General features: G+C 29.3%; 1 protein-coding gene across 24 annotated transcripts in view; it reads left to right on the forward strand.

Annotated features, from left to right (window-relative positions):
- The window catches only part of LOC121123780 (band 7 protein AGAP004871), a 179,097-nt gene that overhangs the window by 134,014 nt on the left and 24,839 nt on the right, over positions 1 to 20,244 (forward strand). For 12 of the 24 annotated variants that reach the window (XM_071889440.1, XM_071889447.1, XM_071889434.1 and 9 more), the window contains one exon: positions 17,050 to 17,150. In XM_071889440.1, the coding sequence (XP_071745541.1) occupies positions 17,050 to 17,150 (101 nt within the window). Of the gene's footprint in view, positions 1 to 6,782; positions 7,041 to 16,707; positions 16,964 to 17,049; positions 17,151 to 20,244 lie in introns of those variants that run through there. The other 12 variants (XM_071889497.1, XM_071889499.1, XM_071889455.1 and 9 more) reach the window with 7 other exon arrangements.

Below are 20,244 nucleotides of genomic sequence, written 5' to 3' on the forward strand. Positions count from 1 at the left end.
CACAAGTTTGACAAGAAACTTAATACAATTTTTTTTTCTTTCTAGAAATTATTGCCTCTAATTGAAACAATTTTTTTTATGATTTTTGGTTGAGTTAGTCTGATTATTAAAAGTATAACATATTTGCCACGTCAACACAAAAGCAAAGTAGATCCAAATTTCTCGAAATTATGCATGTAGTACATATGTATTCCTCTAAATGTGCGTGTATAGATAATTTTTTTCTACACACATTGTATGTTATAATCTTCAAATATTAACAACCCTATCCAAATGAAGAGGTTCTGTAATTTAAAATGTGACTTGTGCGTAGGAAGGTTGTAGGGAGTGAAAATGCCATAATAAATTAAATTTTAAAAGAACAAAATAACTAAGATTACATTTTCTCTTCCCCAAGAACGAAATACATTCACCCACAGAACTTCCATATCTTGACAGAGAGAATTGTCGATATTTGAAGATTATAGTATGTAAATTTCTTGGCAATAAATGATGAATGCCTTAAACATAATTGTCGATTTCTATTAATAAAGAATTCTCATTAACGAATTGGAGGTGCTGCAAATTGTAATTAAAGTAGGCAAAATTTATTGTATCATTAAAAGTATGAGACGTTGATAGATTATATTTGGAAGGGGCCATAATGCCATTAGGATCCCTCATGATTTTACGGCGCACAATATAGAATAATTATTAGATATTTTAACTTATCCCATAACTTTGAATATAAAGCTTATAATTGACTCAAATGTGTCCATGAAATATTGAGGCGTATGTACAGGGCGGACAGTAGTATCTGGACATATTTCTAATTGCTTTTTAAAAAAATATTGTGCATTTATATTGTTAAGCTCTAACTTCACCTGAAAGTACTGTCTATAGACTACAAATTTTTTTATTATACTTAATCTGTTCAGTTTTACCATGAAGAACAAGAGAACAAACGTAAAGCCATTGTATAATTGTTTGAGGGTGGCAAGATACTAAGGCAACCATAAAAGTCACAAAATATGCCAAAAGCACCGTCTATAACGTCTGCAAGTTACTGAAAGCTGGTAAGGGGCTTTTCCATTCCTCTTGTGGGTAACATAAAGCCAACAAGTGAACTGGCCACTTCCTGGCTGTGCTGAAGAGGTCCATTAAAACAAATCCTGGTATCTCAAGGGCTGCTCATACTCGAAGTAGGTCTATAAGTAAGAGGACTGTGGCCAAGGTCATCGAGGACGACAATGGCTTCAAGTCCTACATTAGGAAAAGGCGACTTACCACGAAGATGAAGGACATCAGGTTGTACAGAGGCAAGAAACTCCACTAAATCTGGCATCATAAAGCCTTTCAATGATGAGTCAAACTTAACCTTGGACGCTGCCTACAACCTACAGAATAACCGTTGGCTTGCAGAGAACAGAGCTAATGTTCCTCCAGTGATGAAGACCAAGTTCCCCTCCAAGATTATGGTTTTGGTTTGATCATCAGTAACAGAGATGTCATGTCGGCTCATATTTTTGACAACAGTCTCAAGTTGAACTCCTCAGTGTCCTTGGATCTACTTAAGAATGTTGTGAAACCACTTACCCTCGAAATACAAGGTTCATGTGGATTCAAGACTCAAGACATTATCATGTTAGCAAAACTGTAATTCATTACCTTGACGGCCAATTCCACGTCGTTATTAAAGCTGACGAGTGCCTTCCAACAGCCCTGCCCTTAGTACGTGTGATTTTTAGTTGTGTTCAGAGGTGAGAATGAAGGTAAATGAACATACCCATAGCTCCTTGAGATCCCTGAACTCTCTTTGAAGATTATTATTTCCCATTGAACAAGATGGATGTAATAAAGGGATACTGAGATTTTATGTCCCGTTTATACTTGGTGATCAATGCTGAGGGTGATCATATTGATTGCGACAATTGCTAATTGTTCAGCTTAAATTACATATAAAAAAACCGTTTTTCTTAACATCCCTTCTAATATTATTTAAACTTATTTTAAAATACTGTCCTGTAAACTTCTGCCGACCCCTCTATATATGAAGTAAAATAATAAATTGAGATTTTCTCACTTATTGATCTTTGTTCAAAATTGAGTATCCAATGTAGTTTATTAGTATTCATGACTAATATAATCATATTATCTACTAATTATATTTAATTTCGGAACTTTCATAATGCAACTTTGTATAGCTTATTTATTCAATATTTAATCATAAAATTACAACTAAATTGAAAAAAATCAATCAAAGTCGACCTCTTTATGAGGGCATTATTTCATGGTATAATATATGAAAGGCTTAATTTTCTCTAGTGGATGTAAAACCCTCTACTAATAGATCTGTTAAAAAAATAGTCTTATAACACATTAACTTGAGAGTCTTGTATAGATGGCGCTATTTATTTTTATTTCATCTTTTTCTCAGTTAGTACCAACTCCAAAAGACAGCCGTCAAAATTTAATGATAATCTGTTGTTTAGTTTTGTGGGTAATTTTCCTAAGTGTAACGCTATTTTTGCTATTTTGGAAATAATAGGTGAGAAAATTTTTTGAGTTTTAATTTTACACAACGTGATATTGGGGAAAAATACCGTTAAAGATAAGCAATGGCTTGAAAAGTGTTGGATGGACTATACTCTGTAAAGCATATAATAGAAATTTTGTATTAAAAAAATGGTGTTTTCTTTTTTAAGCCAGACACTTTTCAGCCCATATTCTAAGTATTTACAAACAGGTAGCTTAAAAATCTAAAAAAAAAATAACAGATATATGGGTACAGTTCCGTTGAGACGGGGTTGCCGATATATAACTTTTTTGTAGGAACATGACTTTTTATAAATAGATATAAATATTACATTGTAAATAAACATCATTAAAGTAAATATCGACACAGTCTAGGAAAAACGGATCCAAAAGGTCATTAAAAAAACGTATTTTGATGAAAATGAACCAAATTATTTATCAAAAAGGTATTTCATTATTTTTAGGAAAATTGAAAAGGCCCAATCTTATACAGGGTTCAGAAGCAAAACGTAGACTGTAATAAATTCTAGTTTTGTATTAAAATAGAGGGGGTTCGTGATTTTTTCATGCATACTCCAAATCTCCTGTCCTTTTTGCACAAGTAAGCAATAATCAACATTTCTCAAATATTTCATCATGAGTGAGCAAGAAGCAAAGAGGTAGAGGACCTCAGACCTTCTGGATGCCAAAATTGAGGTGACAGGGATTATGAACATTCTGAAGTGCTTCAGGAGCCTCATTTTCAAGGTGGACAAGATGAGAAAGCATGGAAAAGACCTTGCAAGGAAAGAAGGATGTGGGGGACACAACCTGAAAAGGGAGTCTGAGTTTCTGGGGGACCTGAAGAAGAAGATCAAGGAGAATCCCACAAAATCCATAAATACTCTCTAACGAGATTGTGTGGATGAGGGGACAATCAGGAGAGCTGTAAAGGAGTACTTGGGGGTGTCCTCTTAGACAAGGACCCCAAGCCACCTGTTGACGGACACTCTGAAGGAAAGGAGATAGCAGAGGCGCAAGAAAGTGCGTGCGTGGATCAAGGCAAATGTATCCAATGAAAATTTTTTCTCTGACGAGATGATTTTCACCATGGACCAGGTCTACAACCGTTGGAACGCCCATTGGCTCGGTAGATCACCAGACGAGGTCAAAGAGGTGTTCCGTAGAAAACATCCGGCCAAAACAATGATCCTGGGGGTCGTGGCGTGCGACGGCAAGAAGATGTCGCCGTGTGGAGGGTGTGATTACTGCTGAGGGTGGCCATGTTCACAAAGGTTGTGTCTCAAAGTTTTGTTTAAAATATTTAAAAATTATTTATAAAAAAAATAAAATTATTTACATTTTCTAAAATCAGTCATTCATTCCACATTTTGCTTCCGAACCCTATATAGAAAAAAGTCACTTCATGTCCGAGTGGGAATAAATGAAATGTCTGACCGAAAGTTTGAAAAAATATTCTGCCCCACCTCAAAGAAAATCCCTGGTCCTAATTAGGTTAAAATCAAGAAATGCAAGTTTAAAAAGTCCATTTTAAATTAAGTAGAAACTATTGTTTCTTGCTCTAAACTACATAAAATAACAAAATGAAATTGTTAAAAGACGAAACTTAATTTTCATTGTGTAGAAAAAAGAAATGAAAAGAAGAATTTCAAATTAGTACATAACTCACATATGTGTACTACATATAATACAAATGAAAGCTTGAGAAGAAAAAAAATCATTCTACATACATATAATTTAACTAATTGCAGTAAGCATTGTAAGAAAAGGAAAAGATACGAGGATAGCTAAAATACTTAGGAAAAAGGTATCTTCTTTTTTTTAGTCAACAAAACTTCTTTACACACAAAAAAAAAAAAAAAAAAAAAAAAAAAAAAAAAATTCGTAGCATAAGTCGGATTACTCGGATATTTCTAACCTAAGAATCAGTAAAATATCTTCACTTAACGCCATTATATTGCTGAACATATCTATTTAAGGACTACACAACAGGGAGAGGTCATAACCCTCCCACTTATTTGGAACATATAATGATTACGAGTATATAGCAGAGGAAAGAAGTGGTATTCTATAAAGTTTAGAATAATTGCCATTAGGCCTATCCGCTCTGTCCTTATTTAAGTCAATAAATGACGAACAATGTAAATTATTTTATTATAAACAACACACGTTGATACTAATAAACTCTTCAGAAACTAATCAATAGCATTCTTAATTTTGTATTTTATAGTTTCTCAAATTAATTATAGAATCTAGATATAAATATAAAAATAATCATAAAATTTAGTCTAATTTGTTTTTGTACGTTTTTTTCTTCATATTGGCCCATCCACACATAAGCAAAAGGTCTAGGCTCTATTTAATTTCCAGTAATGATGAATCAGTTATCTACGATTTATATTAATCATCCTTTGAGGGTGACGGTAATTGCACTTAAAAGTAGAAAGGTCATTCCACAACAAATTACATAAAAAGTGCAAATATATCAGTTAATCTCAGACTTTGATTAGTTGTTACATACAGATTTTTACCTGAAACTACAAACTATATTGTTTTTCTTAATTAATTATCATAAATCAAATTTAGGTTTTGAACTAGGGATGAGTTTTGAGTATATTTTGGGGGGTACATTATATGTGTTTGCCTGCTTTATCTTTCTATCTGTAAATTGGAGAACGCCTAAGGGGAAAGTTGAAATTTAGTTATTGTAATTTTTTAAATATAATGAAATAACTTTACTAAGTGAAGCCATGCCAAGCGAAGAATATTTTATTGTTGTACTGGATGACGCGACAAAAAGAGGAAAGAGATACTAACTTTCTCAGGGTATTCGGACAACTAACACTTTAGAAAATCATAAAATTGTATGGAAGGTCTCATTATGTCGAGGAGGTTGTAAATTTGTCTTTTATGGATTTCAGGTGGGAGGAAGGGAAAAAAGGGACTTGGAGTCAATCTGTGAACTGTGGGAAGATCAAGTTTTAGTGCCTTACTTAATGATATGTGATCGTCTCTGGTCACATCCCTCATCCCACACATCGACTCTGAGTTCACCTCCCTTCCTTGAATAATGCAAAAGAGACCTACTCACTACATTGCCACTTTCAGCTTGGATAAAAGCTTCCACTCGACATTTGAAGGCAATGTTGACATTGGCGACCAGCACTTAGTCAGTATCAGCCATCTCAAGCCTAATTGAGGCCTAATTCTTGTTCAAATTCATGGGGCTCAACTTGCAAACTGTTCAATCAAAGTCGAAGAAGTTAAAATCTAGCAAGTTTGGTGGCCAATACTGAGCATCCTGATTGCTGATTCATTTCATACTGTTCAGCAGACGTTGGCAATTTAGTGCTTGTTTGGCTTTCATGTATGGAGATAGATGGTGCCACATTGTCAGAAATTGTTATACATCCTACTTTTGGAATTTGAATTGACAAGGCACGTTCCTTTAATTGGCAAACACAGTCATAAGGTTAAGAAGATTTGCCTTTGTCAAGCACTTTAACTATTAAAAAATCGTGCTGTGAGCTTCCTGATACTTCTTCAGCTTAGGAATATCGACCCAAGGGGGTCCAGAGGGATTGAGTGGAGGGGATGTAGCCTCCAAATAATTTTTTTTTCCTTTTTACTAGAAAATTTAATATTTGGAATTTATTTTCAAAAATTTAATATTTGGAATTTATTTTCAAAAAATTCTATTTCTTGATAACATCTATGGATTTTTTAAATTTTTTTCCAAAAAATTGTAATTTTTGGATAATTTTTTTTCTCAAAAAAAATCAAAAAATAAAGCCTCCTTCCCCCCTAAAAAAAAAAAATCATGCAAACGCCCCAGCGACCTTATTTGTGGTCTTAAACTGGTCCCTTGGGTACTTTGTGAGTTTATTCATCACATTTGGCGTGTTTCCTGCTCTGGAAAATCCCCCAATACTTTTTTTTCAAGTGTTTCATCAATCTTCCACTGAAAATAAATAAACAAGACAATTTATAGAATTTATTGCAATCTTTGCCTGGACGCTAATTTCAGCTTTCAAGTTTTGTAAATAAGCAGGATATCGACGTTTGAAGTTAGTTTAAATTGCTCTTAGAAACCCTGTAAATTAATTGGGCATTTTTCCTAATTTTTTTTTGTTTTTTGTTCTAGATTTTTTTTGTGTTAACTCACCACATATGTACAAAGCAGGAGATTACTTCATTTTTGCTTTACGTATTTTAATACTTTAAATGCTTATACATTATATAATACTTAAGTTTCTAAGGAAAAGAGTATTAAGTATGTATGCAGAAACGGGACGTGAAAGTTGAAACTTGTAAGTACGTTTCAACTTCTTCATCGCACGCTCCTTGAAAGGGAACGAAGAAATCTTTAAGAGACCTTTTTCTTCTATAAGAAAAAGAAAAATCGTTTCATAATAACCAGTTCACTATGTGTCAGTGCCATATTTGACTTATTAATAGCCAAATATCTTCCAATCATGACATAATTGAAGAGGATTGATTTGTGTCATAGAGAGAAATATAAATTGGTATGTATTGTTTAAAAAATATTTTGTAATACTTTTTGAAAAGAAAAATTGTTAAAGGACGTGAAAAAGAAAAATAGTTTTTTCTTACTAAAAGTCAACATCCTCCCATCTTATTTACCCTTAAATGCTTTAACTTTTTCTTGGCCTGAAAATATTTTTATCAGATGACAAATTATTCATTGAAGTAATACATCGAAAAAAAAAAATATATTTATTGGACTTTAGTATTTAGCGTGTTTTCTAGGGTCGGTACGGTACGGTTAGGGTTATTATTTTTTACCCTTGGTTAGGTAAATATATATATATAATTACATATTCAATATTTTGATAAATATGTTTATATATATATATATCCCCAAAAATTAATAGATTTAGATAGTAATTTAAGATTTGAATCCATAAACATCCTTTTTTATAAGAACTAATTTCTATATATTTATACAAGAAAAGAGATAATGACTTGTAAAATGATAAAATGCATCACAGTTAACAAAAATGTTCAAGGGATAGTCATATATATTTCGTATTGTTTCCAAGTTAGCTTAATGATACATCTCAACTGCAGGTACAATTGTATGAAACAATTTCTTTTTCAACGGCGTACGATATTCTGACAGTTAATTGGCCTTGTTTATTAACAAAAAATGTAGGCAAGCACATCTTTATTGCAAAAATATTTATAAATTCATGATTAATAATATTATATTGCCTGTCTATATTTTATATCAACTTTTTTTTTAAAGAAGTAAAGTATGTTTAGAAATAATTTATTTGTACAGAAAAGGAATTATTAGAGAGTAAAATATCGAAAAAAATTTGAAAAACTACATTAATTTTATTTAAAAAAACAATTTTACTATTATACAGTACCAAAACGTGTACCGTGAAGGTGTACAGAGTTCCGTACCAAACAGTGGGTTTAGTATATTCTCCCAGCCTTAGTTCTTTCAGACATAAAAAAATTGATTAAAAAATACATACTTTCTGGGCTTTCATATTCAATACTTATGTATACATATATAAATATTGATAAGCAAAATAACCCCCTTTAAATCTTTAATTAAGAGCTCCATGTTTTTTTTGTAAAATCTTTTTTTTATCTAATCAAGAAATACATATATATATATTTCTTTACTCACCTATTCATTTCTCTATCTTAACTTTATTACAGCATATTTATTTATTAAAAAAAATATATATATCTTGTTGAATCAAATGAACTTCCCATCTCTAAAATTAAACATTTAGGGAAAAAACTAAAAAAACTTGTCAAATTGATGAGTTAAATGAAAAATACATTGATTTTAAAAACAATTTTATTAATTTATTATTTTGTGCTCCTTTAACATTCTTAAAATATAAGAATTACTTTATTGTGTTAACTCCAGAGCTGTTTAGTAACTTTTTTTTTAAAGACAACAAATTTTTTTTATGGTCAAGTTCAAGTTGAGTTTGGACGTTACCATCTTAAAAGCGACTTCAGCTTAAATTTCCAACTTTAATTCTGCCAATATGATTAAGGATAACAAGGGCGTCCGCAGAATTATTATTGAAAATTTAAAAATAAATATACTTCAACCTGAAGTGCAACTTGAGTTGGAGTCCAAACTAAACTATTTAACTAGATATCGTGAGCAATCAGCATAAAAGTAAGCTTGAATGATTTTTCTAAAATTGAATATAGATTACTTTCGTATTTTTTTGACGAGTTATCCTCAGTTTCTATCAACCAATTATTATGACTAATTTTTTGAAAGCGTAGCAAATTACACTTAAAGAAGCAAAAAATCATCCTCAAAATATAATAAATTAAAAATTATTAGATTATACTTTATCAGTGCCAAAAACTGTCTCATAAATCAAGTAAAATTACATCCAATAAATACTTTTCCGTATATCCTTGAGCCGTTCCAACGATGCAGTTTTTATCTCCTCAATCGTTGCATATATCCGTCCTTTCATAAGTCTATTTAGTTTCGGGAAAAGTCACATGGGGCCAAATTTGGGAGATAAATCATGATTGTTGTTTTGTTTTTGTTCAAGAAATGTGACGATTCTTTTGCTCAAAATAAAGCAGTTTTGGAAAAAAACTTTGTTGAGACTCGTCTCATAGCCAAAACGTTCAAAAATTTTATGCCAAGAGGCAACCGATATGTCAATATCCTGAGCAACTTTTCTGATAGTTATTTGACAATTTTCAAAAACAATTTTCTTCACTACTTCAACGTTTTCATCTGTTGTAGACGTCCTTGGGCGTCCAGAGTGAGGTTTGTCATTGGAATCTTCCCATCCATCTTGGAAGAATTTATATGACTTGTAAGCATTTTTTTTTACTCCGAAAAGTTTCACCGTATACCATTGTTAACATTTCAAGTGTTTTGGAGCACTTAATTTCATGTTTTACTCCAAATTTGATATCAATTCTTTGATCCATCCCTTTCCATAGCAAAAAATCGACAAACACACAAAAAATTTCGAACTGTTATACTTCTCACAAATAAACTAAACATAACTAAACATATTATTTAGCTGAAACAGTAAATATATGCTCGTGGGGTGTGTACTAACATAAAAAAGCAAAAAAAAAAAAAATTCTTAACGTACCTTTCCTGCAATATTTCAAAAGTGGTCTTACTTATTAAACACACCTCGTATGTATGAGTTTTGTTCGATATATCGGAGATATTGTGGTACGAGGGTACTGACGTATTTAAAACGTTTCTATACGCAATTGTATTGGATACAGAACATGGCGTGTTATTACATTATCAAAATTATTGGACCAATTCATAACTAAGCTAGACCCCTTCCCTCAAAAATGTCCTTTTCAAGCACATTCAGCTAATGGAAATTGTTTATTATAAAATATATGTAGTCTTCAAATTTCTTGAGCCTCCACTCTCATTACGCCCCCATCCTAAAAGAGGATATGAATTGCCCTTTCTTGTTATATATTTTTAGTCAAAAATGAGTATCAAAAATAATGATACTCATTTTTGTAGTGGAATGGAAATCTGGGTATCGTGCCAACAGTAATAAAAATAATATATTTATACAAAAATTGGAAAATTCTCCCTTCCATCATTTTTTTTTCAAGATTGTTTGTGTGTTAACTAAAGGGTAAATTTGCCCTATAGTGAGGTGAAGATTTTGAGAATAGTAATATAGTTGAGTTGGGAATAATTTTTGGGAATAAAAATTTCAAAAAACCATAGCTATTCAGAAAAAATAGTTTTTTTTGAAAAAAAATTACAAATAATACATTTTTTTTGGAAAAAACTTCAAAAATTGATAGCTCTACAAAAGAAATAGTTTTATTTTTTCTGCTGCATAGTTTTCCCAAATGACCTTTTTTTTTTTTAATAAACTAAATCTTTAAAAAAAAAATTCCCTATTTTTGAGTAAATTTTTTTATACTGACCAGAAAAAATGCTAGTAAAAAAGCAAACGTTTATTTTTTTTATGGGAAAGGGGGCTACAGCCCCTCCAGCCCACCCCCTGTAGACGCCTCTGATCTATCCACACCTTGTATTTTTGTCAATGTCTCAAATTGTAAATAATTAACACAATCCTTTTTTATTTTTTCATATTGCAGCATTCATATGTCTTATCTTACGGCACATTTATTCTTAATATACATCGTTAAATTTATATGTAAATCATTATTACTTTTAGGAATATGTCATAATACATAAATAAATTCATCATGCAGATAACTTATTCAAAGTATGCATGCTGGATGTATGACTATATATGTGGCCCGTCAAACCAAAAGCAAGCTAAAATGAACTTTTACAAAATTAATTCCGAATTACATTTCTATTCATGGTCGAATTATCGGTCATTTCTATCTAACAGTTATTTTTATTACACCCTGTGGGTTGGCTGCAAATTGAACTTAAGGTAGCCAAAAGTTGATCGTTACAAATACAGAATGAGAAATTGACAAATTTTATTTGAAAGGCCATATCGAATATTAGTTTCTTAAATCAAATAAAGGTTTAAACTATATATATAATTCTTGGGTATCCTAAATGATGGTGTCCACAGGATTATACTATTTGGGGAATAAAAATTTCAAAAATCCATAGCTATGCACAAAAAATTTCTAAAATCTAGAGTTGTTCACCAAAATTTTAATTGTTAGGGAATAAATTAGAATAATTAAATTTTTTCCAAAAAAATTTCCAAAACTAAATCTAAAATTTAAATTGTTCGAGAAAAAATTTCAAAAATTTGTATTTGTGTACCAAATATAAATTTTTTGTAAAAACATTTCTAATATGAAATTTTAATTATTAAATTCTAGGAAAAAAAATTTTAAAGATCCACAGCTATTTACAAAAAAATTTCAAAAATTAACTTTCTCAAAAATAATTTTTTTATAAATAGTTCAAATACTTTTTTTTTTAAATTTTTTTTTCAAAAATCTATAGATATTCATAAAATTTTTTCAAAAATTATATGTCTTTGGAAAATAATTTTTGTAAAATTTGGCGGGGGGAGGGGGGTGCAGACCCTTCAACCCATCGACTGTGGGCACCCACCCTTGTCACTTATCCCACAAAGCTTATAATTTACTCAAATATATGTATATATATTGGGAGTTACGAGTATTATGCATATATGAAGTAAAAAATAAATTTGGACTCTCCTATTTTCTTGATTTTTGTTCAAAATTGTTTTAATGTTGAGGTACCTCATATCTTGGATATAAAAATATACCTACATATATGAGTTCAATATAAGAAAGGAAAATCCCCTTTAGTACTTGTACTTTGATCAGTTCTATCATTAATATTTTATATTTATTGTCAATAAAAAGTTGTTCTTAGAATGAAAGAAAAGAATCCCAGAGTGTTCACTCACCTCAACAGTAGATGCTACCCTAAATTTTCTATACATGGAACGCTTACTATTTTTTTTATTACAAACTATAGGCTATTTTTCTATTTATAAAATAGTTGTGAAATGAAAGAGGAAACTGAATCCAAGCCATCGTATGACGAATGTCTGAAAGAATTGAAAAAAAAAATACCCTAATTTTTTTATCATTATTCTGATAATACAAAATCAATAGATTCGTCATTCATAAAAATCAATTCCGTAAGACATTTATTGCACAATTGTTTTAATTAATTTTTTTTCTTTCATTTTATAACTATCTGAATGATATAAAATAAAAAATAAGCTTATATGTATTGATCAAGTCGTCATGTAATAAAATAGATGATTCAAATTCATAACTTCTTACTTCTAGAGGCTAAACATGCTAACAAAAGGATAGTTTGTACATTGTATTGTCGTGAATAAATTTTAAAAATGATGTACAAATAGATAATGTATAGCTATAAATATACGAACTAATGTTGGATACGATTATTATTCGAACTCGAAAAAAACTCAACTTTACAACTATAGTTGACCATTTTCGGAAAATTATTACAGATCGCTCAATTTTTTTTTTTTTTGTAAAATTAGACTTACTTGAACTTGAATCATCAAAACAAATCATCCAAATATTAAAGTAATAATGATTAACCAAATTTATAGTATTTAAAAAAACTACAAACGCTACTTTCTTGTTAAAAGGTGATATAATTTTGTATTATTATGAAGAAATTCTCAAAAACTAAAACTTGAACGAACTCGAAAAGTGATATATTGTTCTAACACAAACTCAAATTCAACCAGAACTCAAAAATTTAAAAAATTGGGAGAGTTCGAAACACGGTCGATCATAGATAATATATATATATGATATGGAAGGAAATAGACTCCAAGGTATTTCTCATTCTTATTAGAAGAAGTTTAGGCAACAAGAAAATTGTAAGGCAAACACTTTACTTATTGTTTTTATAAAGCTTTCTAATAATGTATTACAAACGTCAAAAAAGTCCTTATTTTGAACTAAAGATACTAAAAATTGACCTTACTTTAACTTAATGTTTCCTATTTATTACTTTTTATTAACCCAATTACTGCATGATTTAATGGTTATATATATAAGAGAGGCCCACAGAAAAGGGTAAAAGGTTTGCAATTCTAAAACAATGGAGTTTATATATATATACTTAATAGTCAGCTTAGCAACATTGCAAAGAGTCTTTAATAAATTAAAAGAAATTTACGGGACAAAAGAAAAAATTTAGAATTGGAGAAAAAAAAATACAACTCAGGATTTGCACTTTACACGTCTATTAAATAACCATAATTTGAAAAGATATGAATTTATTGAGGCCTCAGTGGAGTATGGGGGAACCCATAATATTATACAAGACAGTCCAAATTTGAGAACAATGAAAATTTTTTGGAGGTTCCCAATTCAGTTAAAATTTTCTTCCACATATTGTTTGGATTTTTTTATAAGTATTAGATGTAAAAAAAATGAAGAAATAAAATGTAATTAGTGTTTGTATAAGATCCTCATTTAACATTATAATTAATTTCATACGTATCACCTAAAAAAAAATATTACAAACTAAAAAATACAAAGCTTCACAAATACTTAATGTAATATTTTAAAACGTAATGCACTTGGCAAAAAACAACAACAACAACAGGCAAACAACTCAATTCCTTTTCATTATTACCAATTATGTTACGAAATTTCATTCTACAGAGTTGACTTACATATCAAACTACATAAAATCATCAAATGATTCAATTTTCACTTATCTCAAAAAGTACATAAGTCCCACAAATCAAATTTGGTATTTTTGTTAAATATTGTGTTCTTTTTATGCATCAGAAGCCAAGTAAAATATTTGTATATTTTCTAACATAATAATTTATTACTTATAATTATTTATTAAACACCAAATATTTATATAATTTTCAAAAATACAAGATCGTTGATTTTGTATTTACGATAGAATAATTGAGATCGGATATTCTCACACATTAAATCAATTATTTCTTGTTAAAAATTAGACATTTTAAGCATGTATATGTAGTGGGTAACCTCTGAAACCCATTCACTTGAGCTCAAATTACACACAAATTATTTTTTTAGCAATATACAACTTTTCCCCATAGCCCGTCTTCAAAATACAAAAAATTGATCGAACTTCCTCAAAACAATCCACCCTAATGCACACTGAAGTGGCTCTTAAAAACCAATATTTTATCTGTACAAGTACTAATATTTAGTATATTTTATTATAAACTTTGCTGTGTAAAATATTTGGGAGTTTAATTATTATCAATTGGTAGTTCTTGTTTCTTAATGCTTTGTCCTATATCAAAAATGTGATATCTTAATTTTTGTAATAAAAAAAATGTTATGTACAATACTGACTTTGTCTACAAGCATAAATCCATTTCTTTGTCAATACTTTTTTGCAGTTTCAATATTCAATCCTTTTTAACATCAGTAAAATTATTTGATAATTTTTGTAATATACAAAACGAACTATGATTGGTCACACTTTTTCACTTTAGTGAATAAATTCTAGTTTATTCTACGTTTTGTTTGTTTTTAAGGATAAAAATGTCTTCAAATGTAAATAAATTGCTACTTTAGTTTTAGAATCAAGGGTCATCTCTGACTGTCACGTAAACGTTACAACTTTTGGCGCAGGACTATATTTTCACTTTTAGAAACCATTAAAAAGATAAAATGAATGAAAATAAAGTCATTGATTTTTTAAACACTCCTTTCAAACTACCCTAATATGCAATGTATTACAAACACCATATTGAATGCGTATATTCATGTTTTTAAAGAGATTTTAAATATCTTACACATTATGTTCTCATAAATTTGTTCTTTTTGGAAAGGCATGTCATATTGTCAAAGGAAATAAATAAAGCCATATTTCATCTACAATAAGTAAAGTGTCAAATATTCATTTATGTCATTGAAAAAATAAAAATCGAAAAATCGGCAATAATCGTGGTTTTTGAAATTAAGGAACAATGGTATCAATTTTATGGTACTTTTATGAATAAAAATAGAAAAAATTGTCATATTTTTTTAATTTGTTTTTTTCCCTTATAAACTTAAATTCTTGATTAGAAAGGCCTTGGGTGAAAGACTTTGACAGCTTATTATTTGCCCCATAAACATAATAAATAACACTATAAGTATGGGAATTAAATAATGATAGTGTTTTTAGTGATGTCATGAATTGCTCAATATACCAAAAATGATGTCACGTTGGAGGATGAGATGTTGATTTAACTAATTAAACTACTCAAAATTCACAAATTTGCAAACTTCATAAGATACCCTCAATTCAAAACAACTAAAAAGTTTTGGTTTTATTTTAATAAAATCTTATTATTCTAAAATAATCTTTTTTTCTATCTTTCCTATGATTACTTAAAAAAAATGTATATATATATAAATTGTACTATTGATTAAAGTTCATAAAAAAATCAAATTATATTAGTATAAATGAGTATCATTTGACTATATCTAGATTCGTAAAAGGTTTCCTACTTAAATATTACTTTGTCAAAACAGAGTTCCACTTTTTTTTTAGACAAATTGCTGTCATACATCAATAAAATATTATTGCACTGAGGAGTTCATCCGGTAATTATTCTGTGATAACTTACTATAAAGTAAAAACTAAAGTTGCAAATAGCCCCGAAAAAATTAATTTAGTTCATATTTTAATTAATATTGCTTTAATTTTAATGTTTCATTAATTGGTCATGCAGAGTTGCACTAATTAAGTATAAGTAGACATTACAGTATTATATTTATTCGATCTGACCTAAAATTCTCCTTTGAAGTCCATATATATTATATGGCCTTCTCTAGGCACAAACGGAGCGTAAACCTACGCACATTATGTTCAATAGAAAAATTTCTCTAGTAAGTTCGTTGTCCATTGAGCTACACCGTTACATTTAATTCATATTATTTTAATAATTCAAATTCAATTTTATTTTTTACAATTAAATTATTAATTAACTGATTAATTTTTTGTTGTAAATTGCAACTTTTATGCAAATCTTATTATCATAACATATTTCAATATTTTTAGCGACATTTTGTCAAAAAATGGACGAAATTTGTTATTTTTTCTTCAAATATATTTTTATAGTATTGTTTAAAAAATGAAAAAATGTTGACATGGGACTAGGCCATTTGTGGTTTTATTAGTAGTAAAATTGAGGATCTAAAAAGTGTGATGAAAAAGTTTTAAAAATGCCTTTTAAGATGGCACATCAATATCACAAAGATAATCCATATTTTTTCATTGTCAAAAATCCCACTTAAGGTACAAGGGGTCCTGTCTTGATTTAACATTTTAAAGTAAACAATAAAAGGCTCGCAAAGCATAATTTTATACATAAAAAGTTTATAAATTACATTTAAATTTGAAAGCAGAAAATAAAGGACCAGGCATGTACCTTTCCCATAGGCTCCGATCACTCTACAACCGGCTCTGCCCACTTACTCTTTTTACCTCGTTTATAAAATACTACTTTTCAATTTTTTGGCTTGTTATCAAACAATTATAAGAAATGAGTGCTAATTGTTTTTTGTAGATATTATATCCCACACAAATAAGTGAAAGCCCCTCTTCATTGATGATGAATAAAATGATTTCTCTTATATCCTTTTTTAAAATAATGACATAATAATCGTAAATGAGTTGAGAAATAAATAAATTTAAATACTTTAATCACTCCAAATCTTTTCATTAAGAAGAAAAGGTTCCCTTCATCAAATAATGAGGATAGTTAGTCAGGAATGCAAGAACAGGAAGCCTACAACACTCCGGAACAGCCAGCAAGGACCCCTCTCAGAGAATTAACTAAAGTAACAACTGGACCCCGTGCTCAATTCTCTTCAACCCTTCATTCTTCTTCAAGCCACATCACTTCATCAAGGCGGCAGCCTTATTCTTCACTGAAAGCCTCTTTAAGGAAAGGCTTTCATTCAAGTGTGAAAAGTGCAACACGTAAAAATAAATATAAGATTTATACAATTTAAAATAATAATAAATTGATTTTAAGTTTATCCATATGTTTTTTCTTTCTTTTTTAGCTGATCCGGAAGGACCAGGAATAGCGGCTTTTCTACTCACTGCCTTATCTTTTCTACTTATCGTTATAACGGTTCCTTTTTCACTTTGTCTATGTATTAAGGTAATAATATTAAGTAACTACTTATTAAATTTCATGAGTTATATAAACACCTACCACTATTATTAATATGAAAGAGCCCATTAATACTTTAGGCATTCTGGTGCTAAAAGTCTAATCTTTTGTACATATAATACTGACTTATGAATCCAGTTGAGAGCTTATGAAAGCAATAAAAAATAATTGTATGTGAGAAACAAACATAAAAAAGGTTTTTAAATATACTTTTTCTCTCCTTGAAATTTATCATCAACTCTTCGATTTTTTTAAATACATTTTTTGATTTATCTATTATTCATGAAAATATTCAAATAAATAAGAATTAACATATTTTATTTTTATATAAGTTTTAAAATCGTAGATGAAAGCACTTTGACAAATTATTGCCAAAAAGCTCAAAGGATGCAATTGCAACCACATAGTCAATGGATCATTTAAAATAGAAAAAAAAAATGCAACTTTCTTATTTATTACCTTGGAATGTTGAAAACGTATTGCTTACTCAAAAATATGTGCTATAACTACATGTTTTTCCTTCATTTTTAAAATTACAATTATATTGCCATTGATAATTCTTCATAATTATTATATATATTTATTAGTGTTGGATCAGTATTAGGACTGATTACTTAATCAGTCTTTCTCCTCCCTCTCCCTTTGAGTTGGTCCTATCTTTTTGACCATTCAATGGTCCTTCATTCCAACGGTCCTGGCTTTTTTATAGCTATTATTCACTTTTAGATAAGATTGAAACGATAATAAACGATAGTTAAAACGTATAATAATAAGTTTTAACCACACACATCCTACTTTCCTTTTCAGCTATCAAGTCTCTGAAAAAAAGTTATATTGAAGAGCTAAAAAAAAAAAGTTAGTATCTACGTCATTTCAGATATTGTAGTTACCATAAAATACCAATAAGAACCGGTCCTAGGATTGTCAAATTTTATTAGGAACGGATTGCAGTTTTTTTATTTTTTTTGGACCGATCCAACACTAATATTTATAGTTTACTCAAACATATTTATTAGACAGAACAAGGCTCTGAAGATGCTTATGTGAGTTAATTATTTCGATGTACAGGTCCATAACAGATGAGTGATTGTTCATAAAGATCTTATATTATGTTAAATTGTTAATAATATGGGGTGCAGTAAACCTATTCAAAAATATACTTTTTTAAATTTGGATATTTTTCCGTATTTTTCAATATGCTTTAAGATGTGAAAAGCTCTAAAGTCAGTTTTTTAAGAATGCCCTTTACCCTGCCTCATCGCCCTTCAAGTTTTTCCAACATGTCTTTTTTGATAATTTTGCGTTGATTTTTTGGACAAAAATATAAATAAAACACAACATTTAATTCCAAATAAGACACAAAAAAAGGCTAAATATAAGACAAAATAACATTTATAGATGGGAGTATACTATTTTAGTGCGGTCTGTACACTTAAACGTTTCTCTTTACCTTCATTGTACTGGGCAATCTTGATACTTATACAATAAAATATATAAAATTATTATAATATTATTCTGAAATGGTTCAATTTTAGAATAATGTCTTTTTTGGCATTCAATGGTGTTTTTTATCTATACTTTTTGTCCAAAAATTACGCAAAATCATCGAAAAAAGACATTTTGGAAAAACTTTACGGCCTGTGAGGAAGGGTATAGAAAATGCTTAGATCCCTTACAAAATGATTTTTGAGTTTGTCACTTCTTAAAGCATGGAGAAAATGCAGAAACATATCACAATTCAAAAAACGTATATTTTTGAATAGTTTTAAGAACGCAGTCACATATCTTTTTCTTCCAAAAGGCAATAAAACAAGGTTTATCAATAAAAAAAGTTTTATTTTATTATTATTATAATAGCACAGATTTAAAGGTTTTTTTTGTACAGTTTTGAAAACCATATCAAATAGGTGACGTCCCACATTTTCTATAAACTGAATAAACCGTACTTGAATTTTAATACCCAGAAATTTTTTTTTGTTTAAATAAGTGTCATCGAGAGATTTTATATGAATAAAAATTTTATACAAAAGATGCAAAATCTTATAAACAACATGTCTTATTTTATAATATCGTGTATTTACTAGATAAAATAATTATTTATTGTTTATTTTGCAAAGGTCTTAAAAATATTGGCTTTTCTGGAATACATCCGGTTTGAATTATATGATCGACAAAAAATACATCAATTTATACTCCTTGGTTGCCATAAGATCTAATGGTATCAGTTCAATTTCTCAAGCACTTTTATTTGTAGAGCTACATATTTGTTTCCTAAGAATTTTTGTAAATTTCAAATAATGAAAATAATTGAAAAATTGTTTTTTTCTATATTAAAAATTCAAGCTATTAATTTATCTCGTAAAGTGGACCAATAAAACCTTAGGAACTAACTTGCAATCCGTCGTTTTTATAAAAATATTCTGTCAAACTACTTTATGACAATATCTCTTACCAACGGCAAGCGCACGTTTCTCTCTGCTCCAACACATTATAGCGACTGACTGTATTTGCCAAAAAACCTCTTAAATATTGCCTATAGAATGAAACCCAAACCCGTGTCTACATCTACTGCCTGATTCCCACTCATTATATTTAGGGAACTTTCGTTGTCACACAATGTACATTAAAAGTTAAAAAGTCAAGTAATTCATTTCCAACAAAAATAATAATTAGTCTATTTTCTATTTCAAATTTCGATATTCTAACTTATTTTAATTTATTAACATTAGACGAGTTGCACTCAAAACCACTTTATGTAAAAACAACAGATTGTTATATTCTCTGAATATATTCAAAGAGCAGCAGGCATTTGTTGACACGTTTTAATATATATTGAGTATCTGAATTAAACCATCTCTGAGTGATTGAGACAAAAGTAAAAATACTGTAACTTCCTCGGTGTCCCCTATTGTATTCGGTCTCTCCAATTTTACAATTTTGATATGACCTATTTTAAATGAACCTCTCCCTTCTCCCTTCATCATTATAGTTAATCATCATATAATCATTATTATTCAATTAATTTAACGGTGAGGAGAGTTTCCCCTCCTCTTTTCCTTGGTTTCCGGCCACAAATTCAAAT

Source organism: Lepeophtheirus salmonis, chromosome 1 (genome assembly GCF_016086655.4).
Source record: "Lepeophtheirus salmonis chromosome 1, UVic_Lsal_1.4, whole genome shotgun sequence".
Lineage (NCBI taxonomy): Eukaryota > Metazoa > Arthropoda > Copepoda > Siphonostomatoida > Caligidae > Lepeophtheirus > Lepeophtheirus salmonis.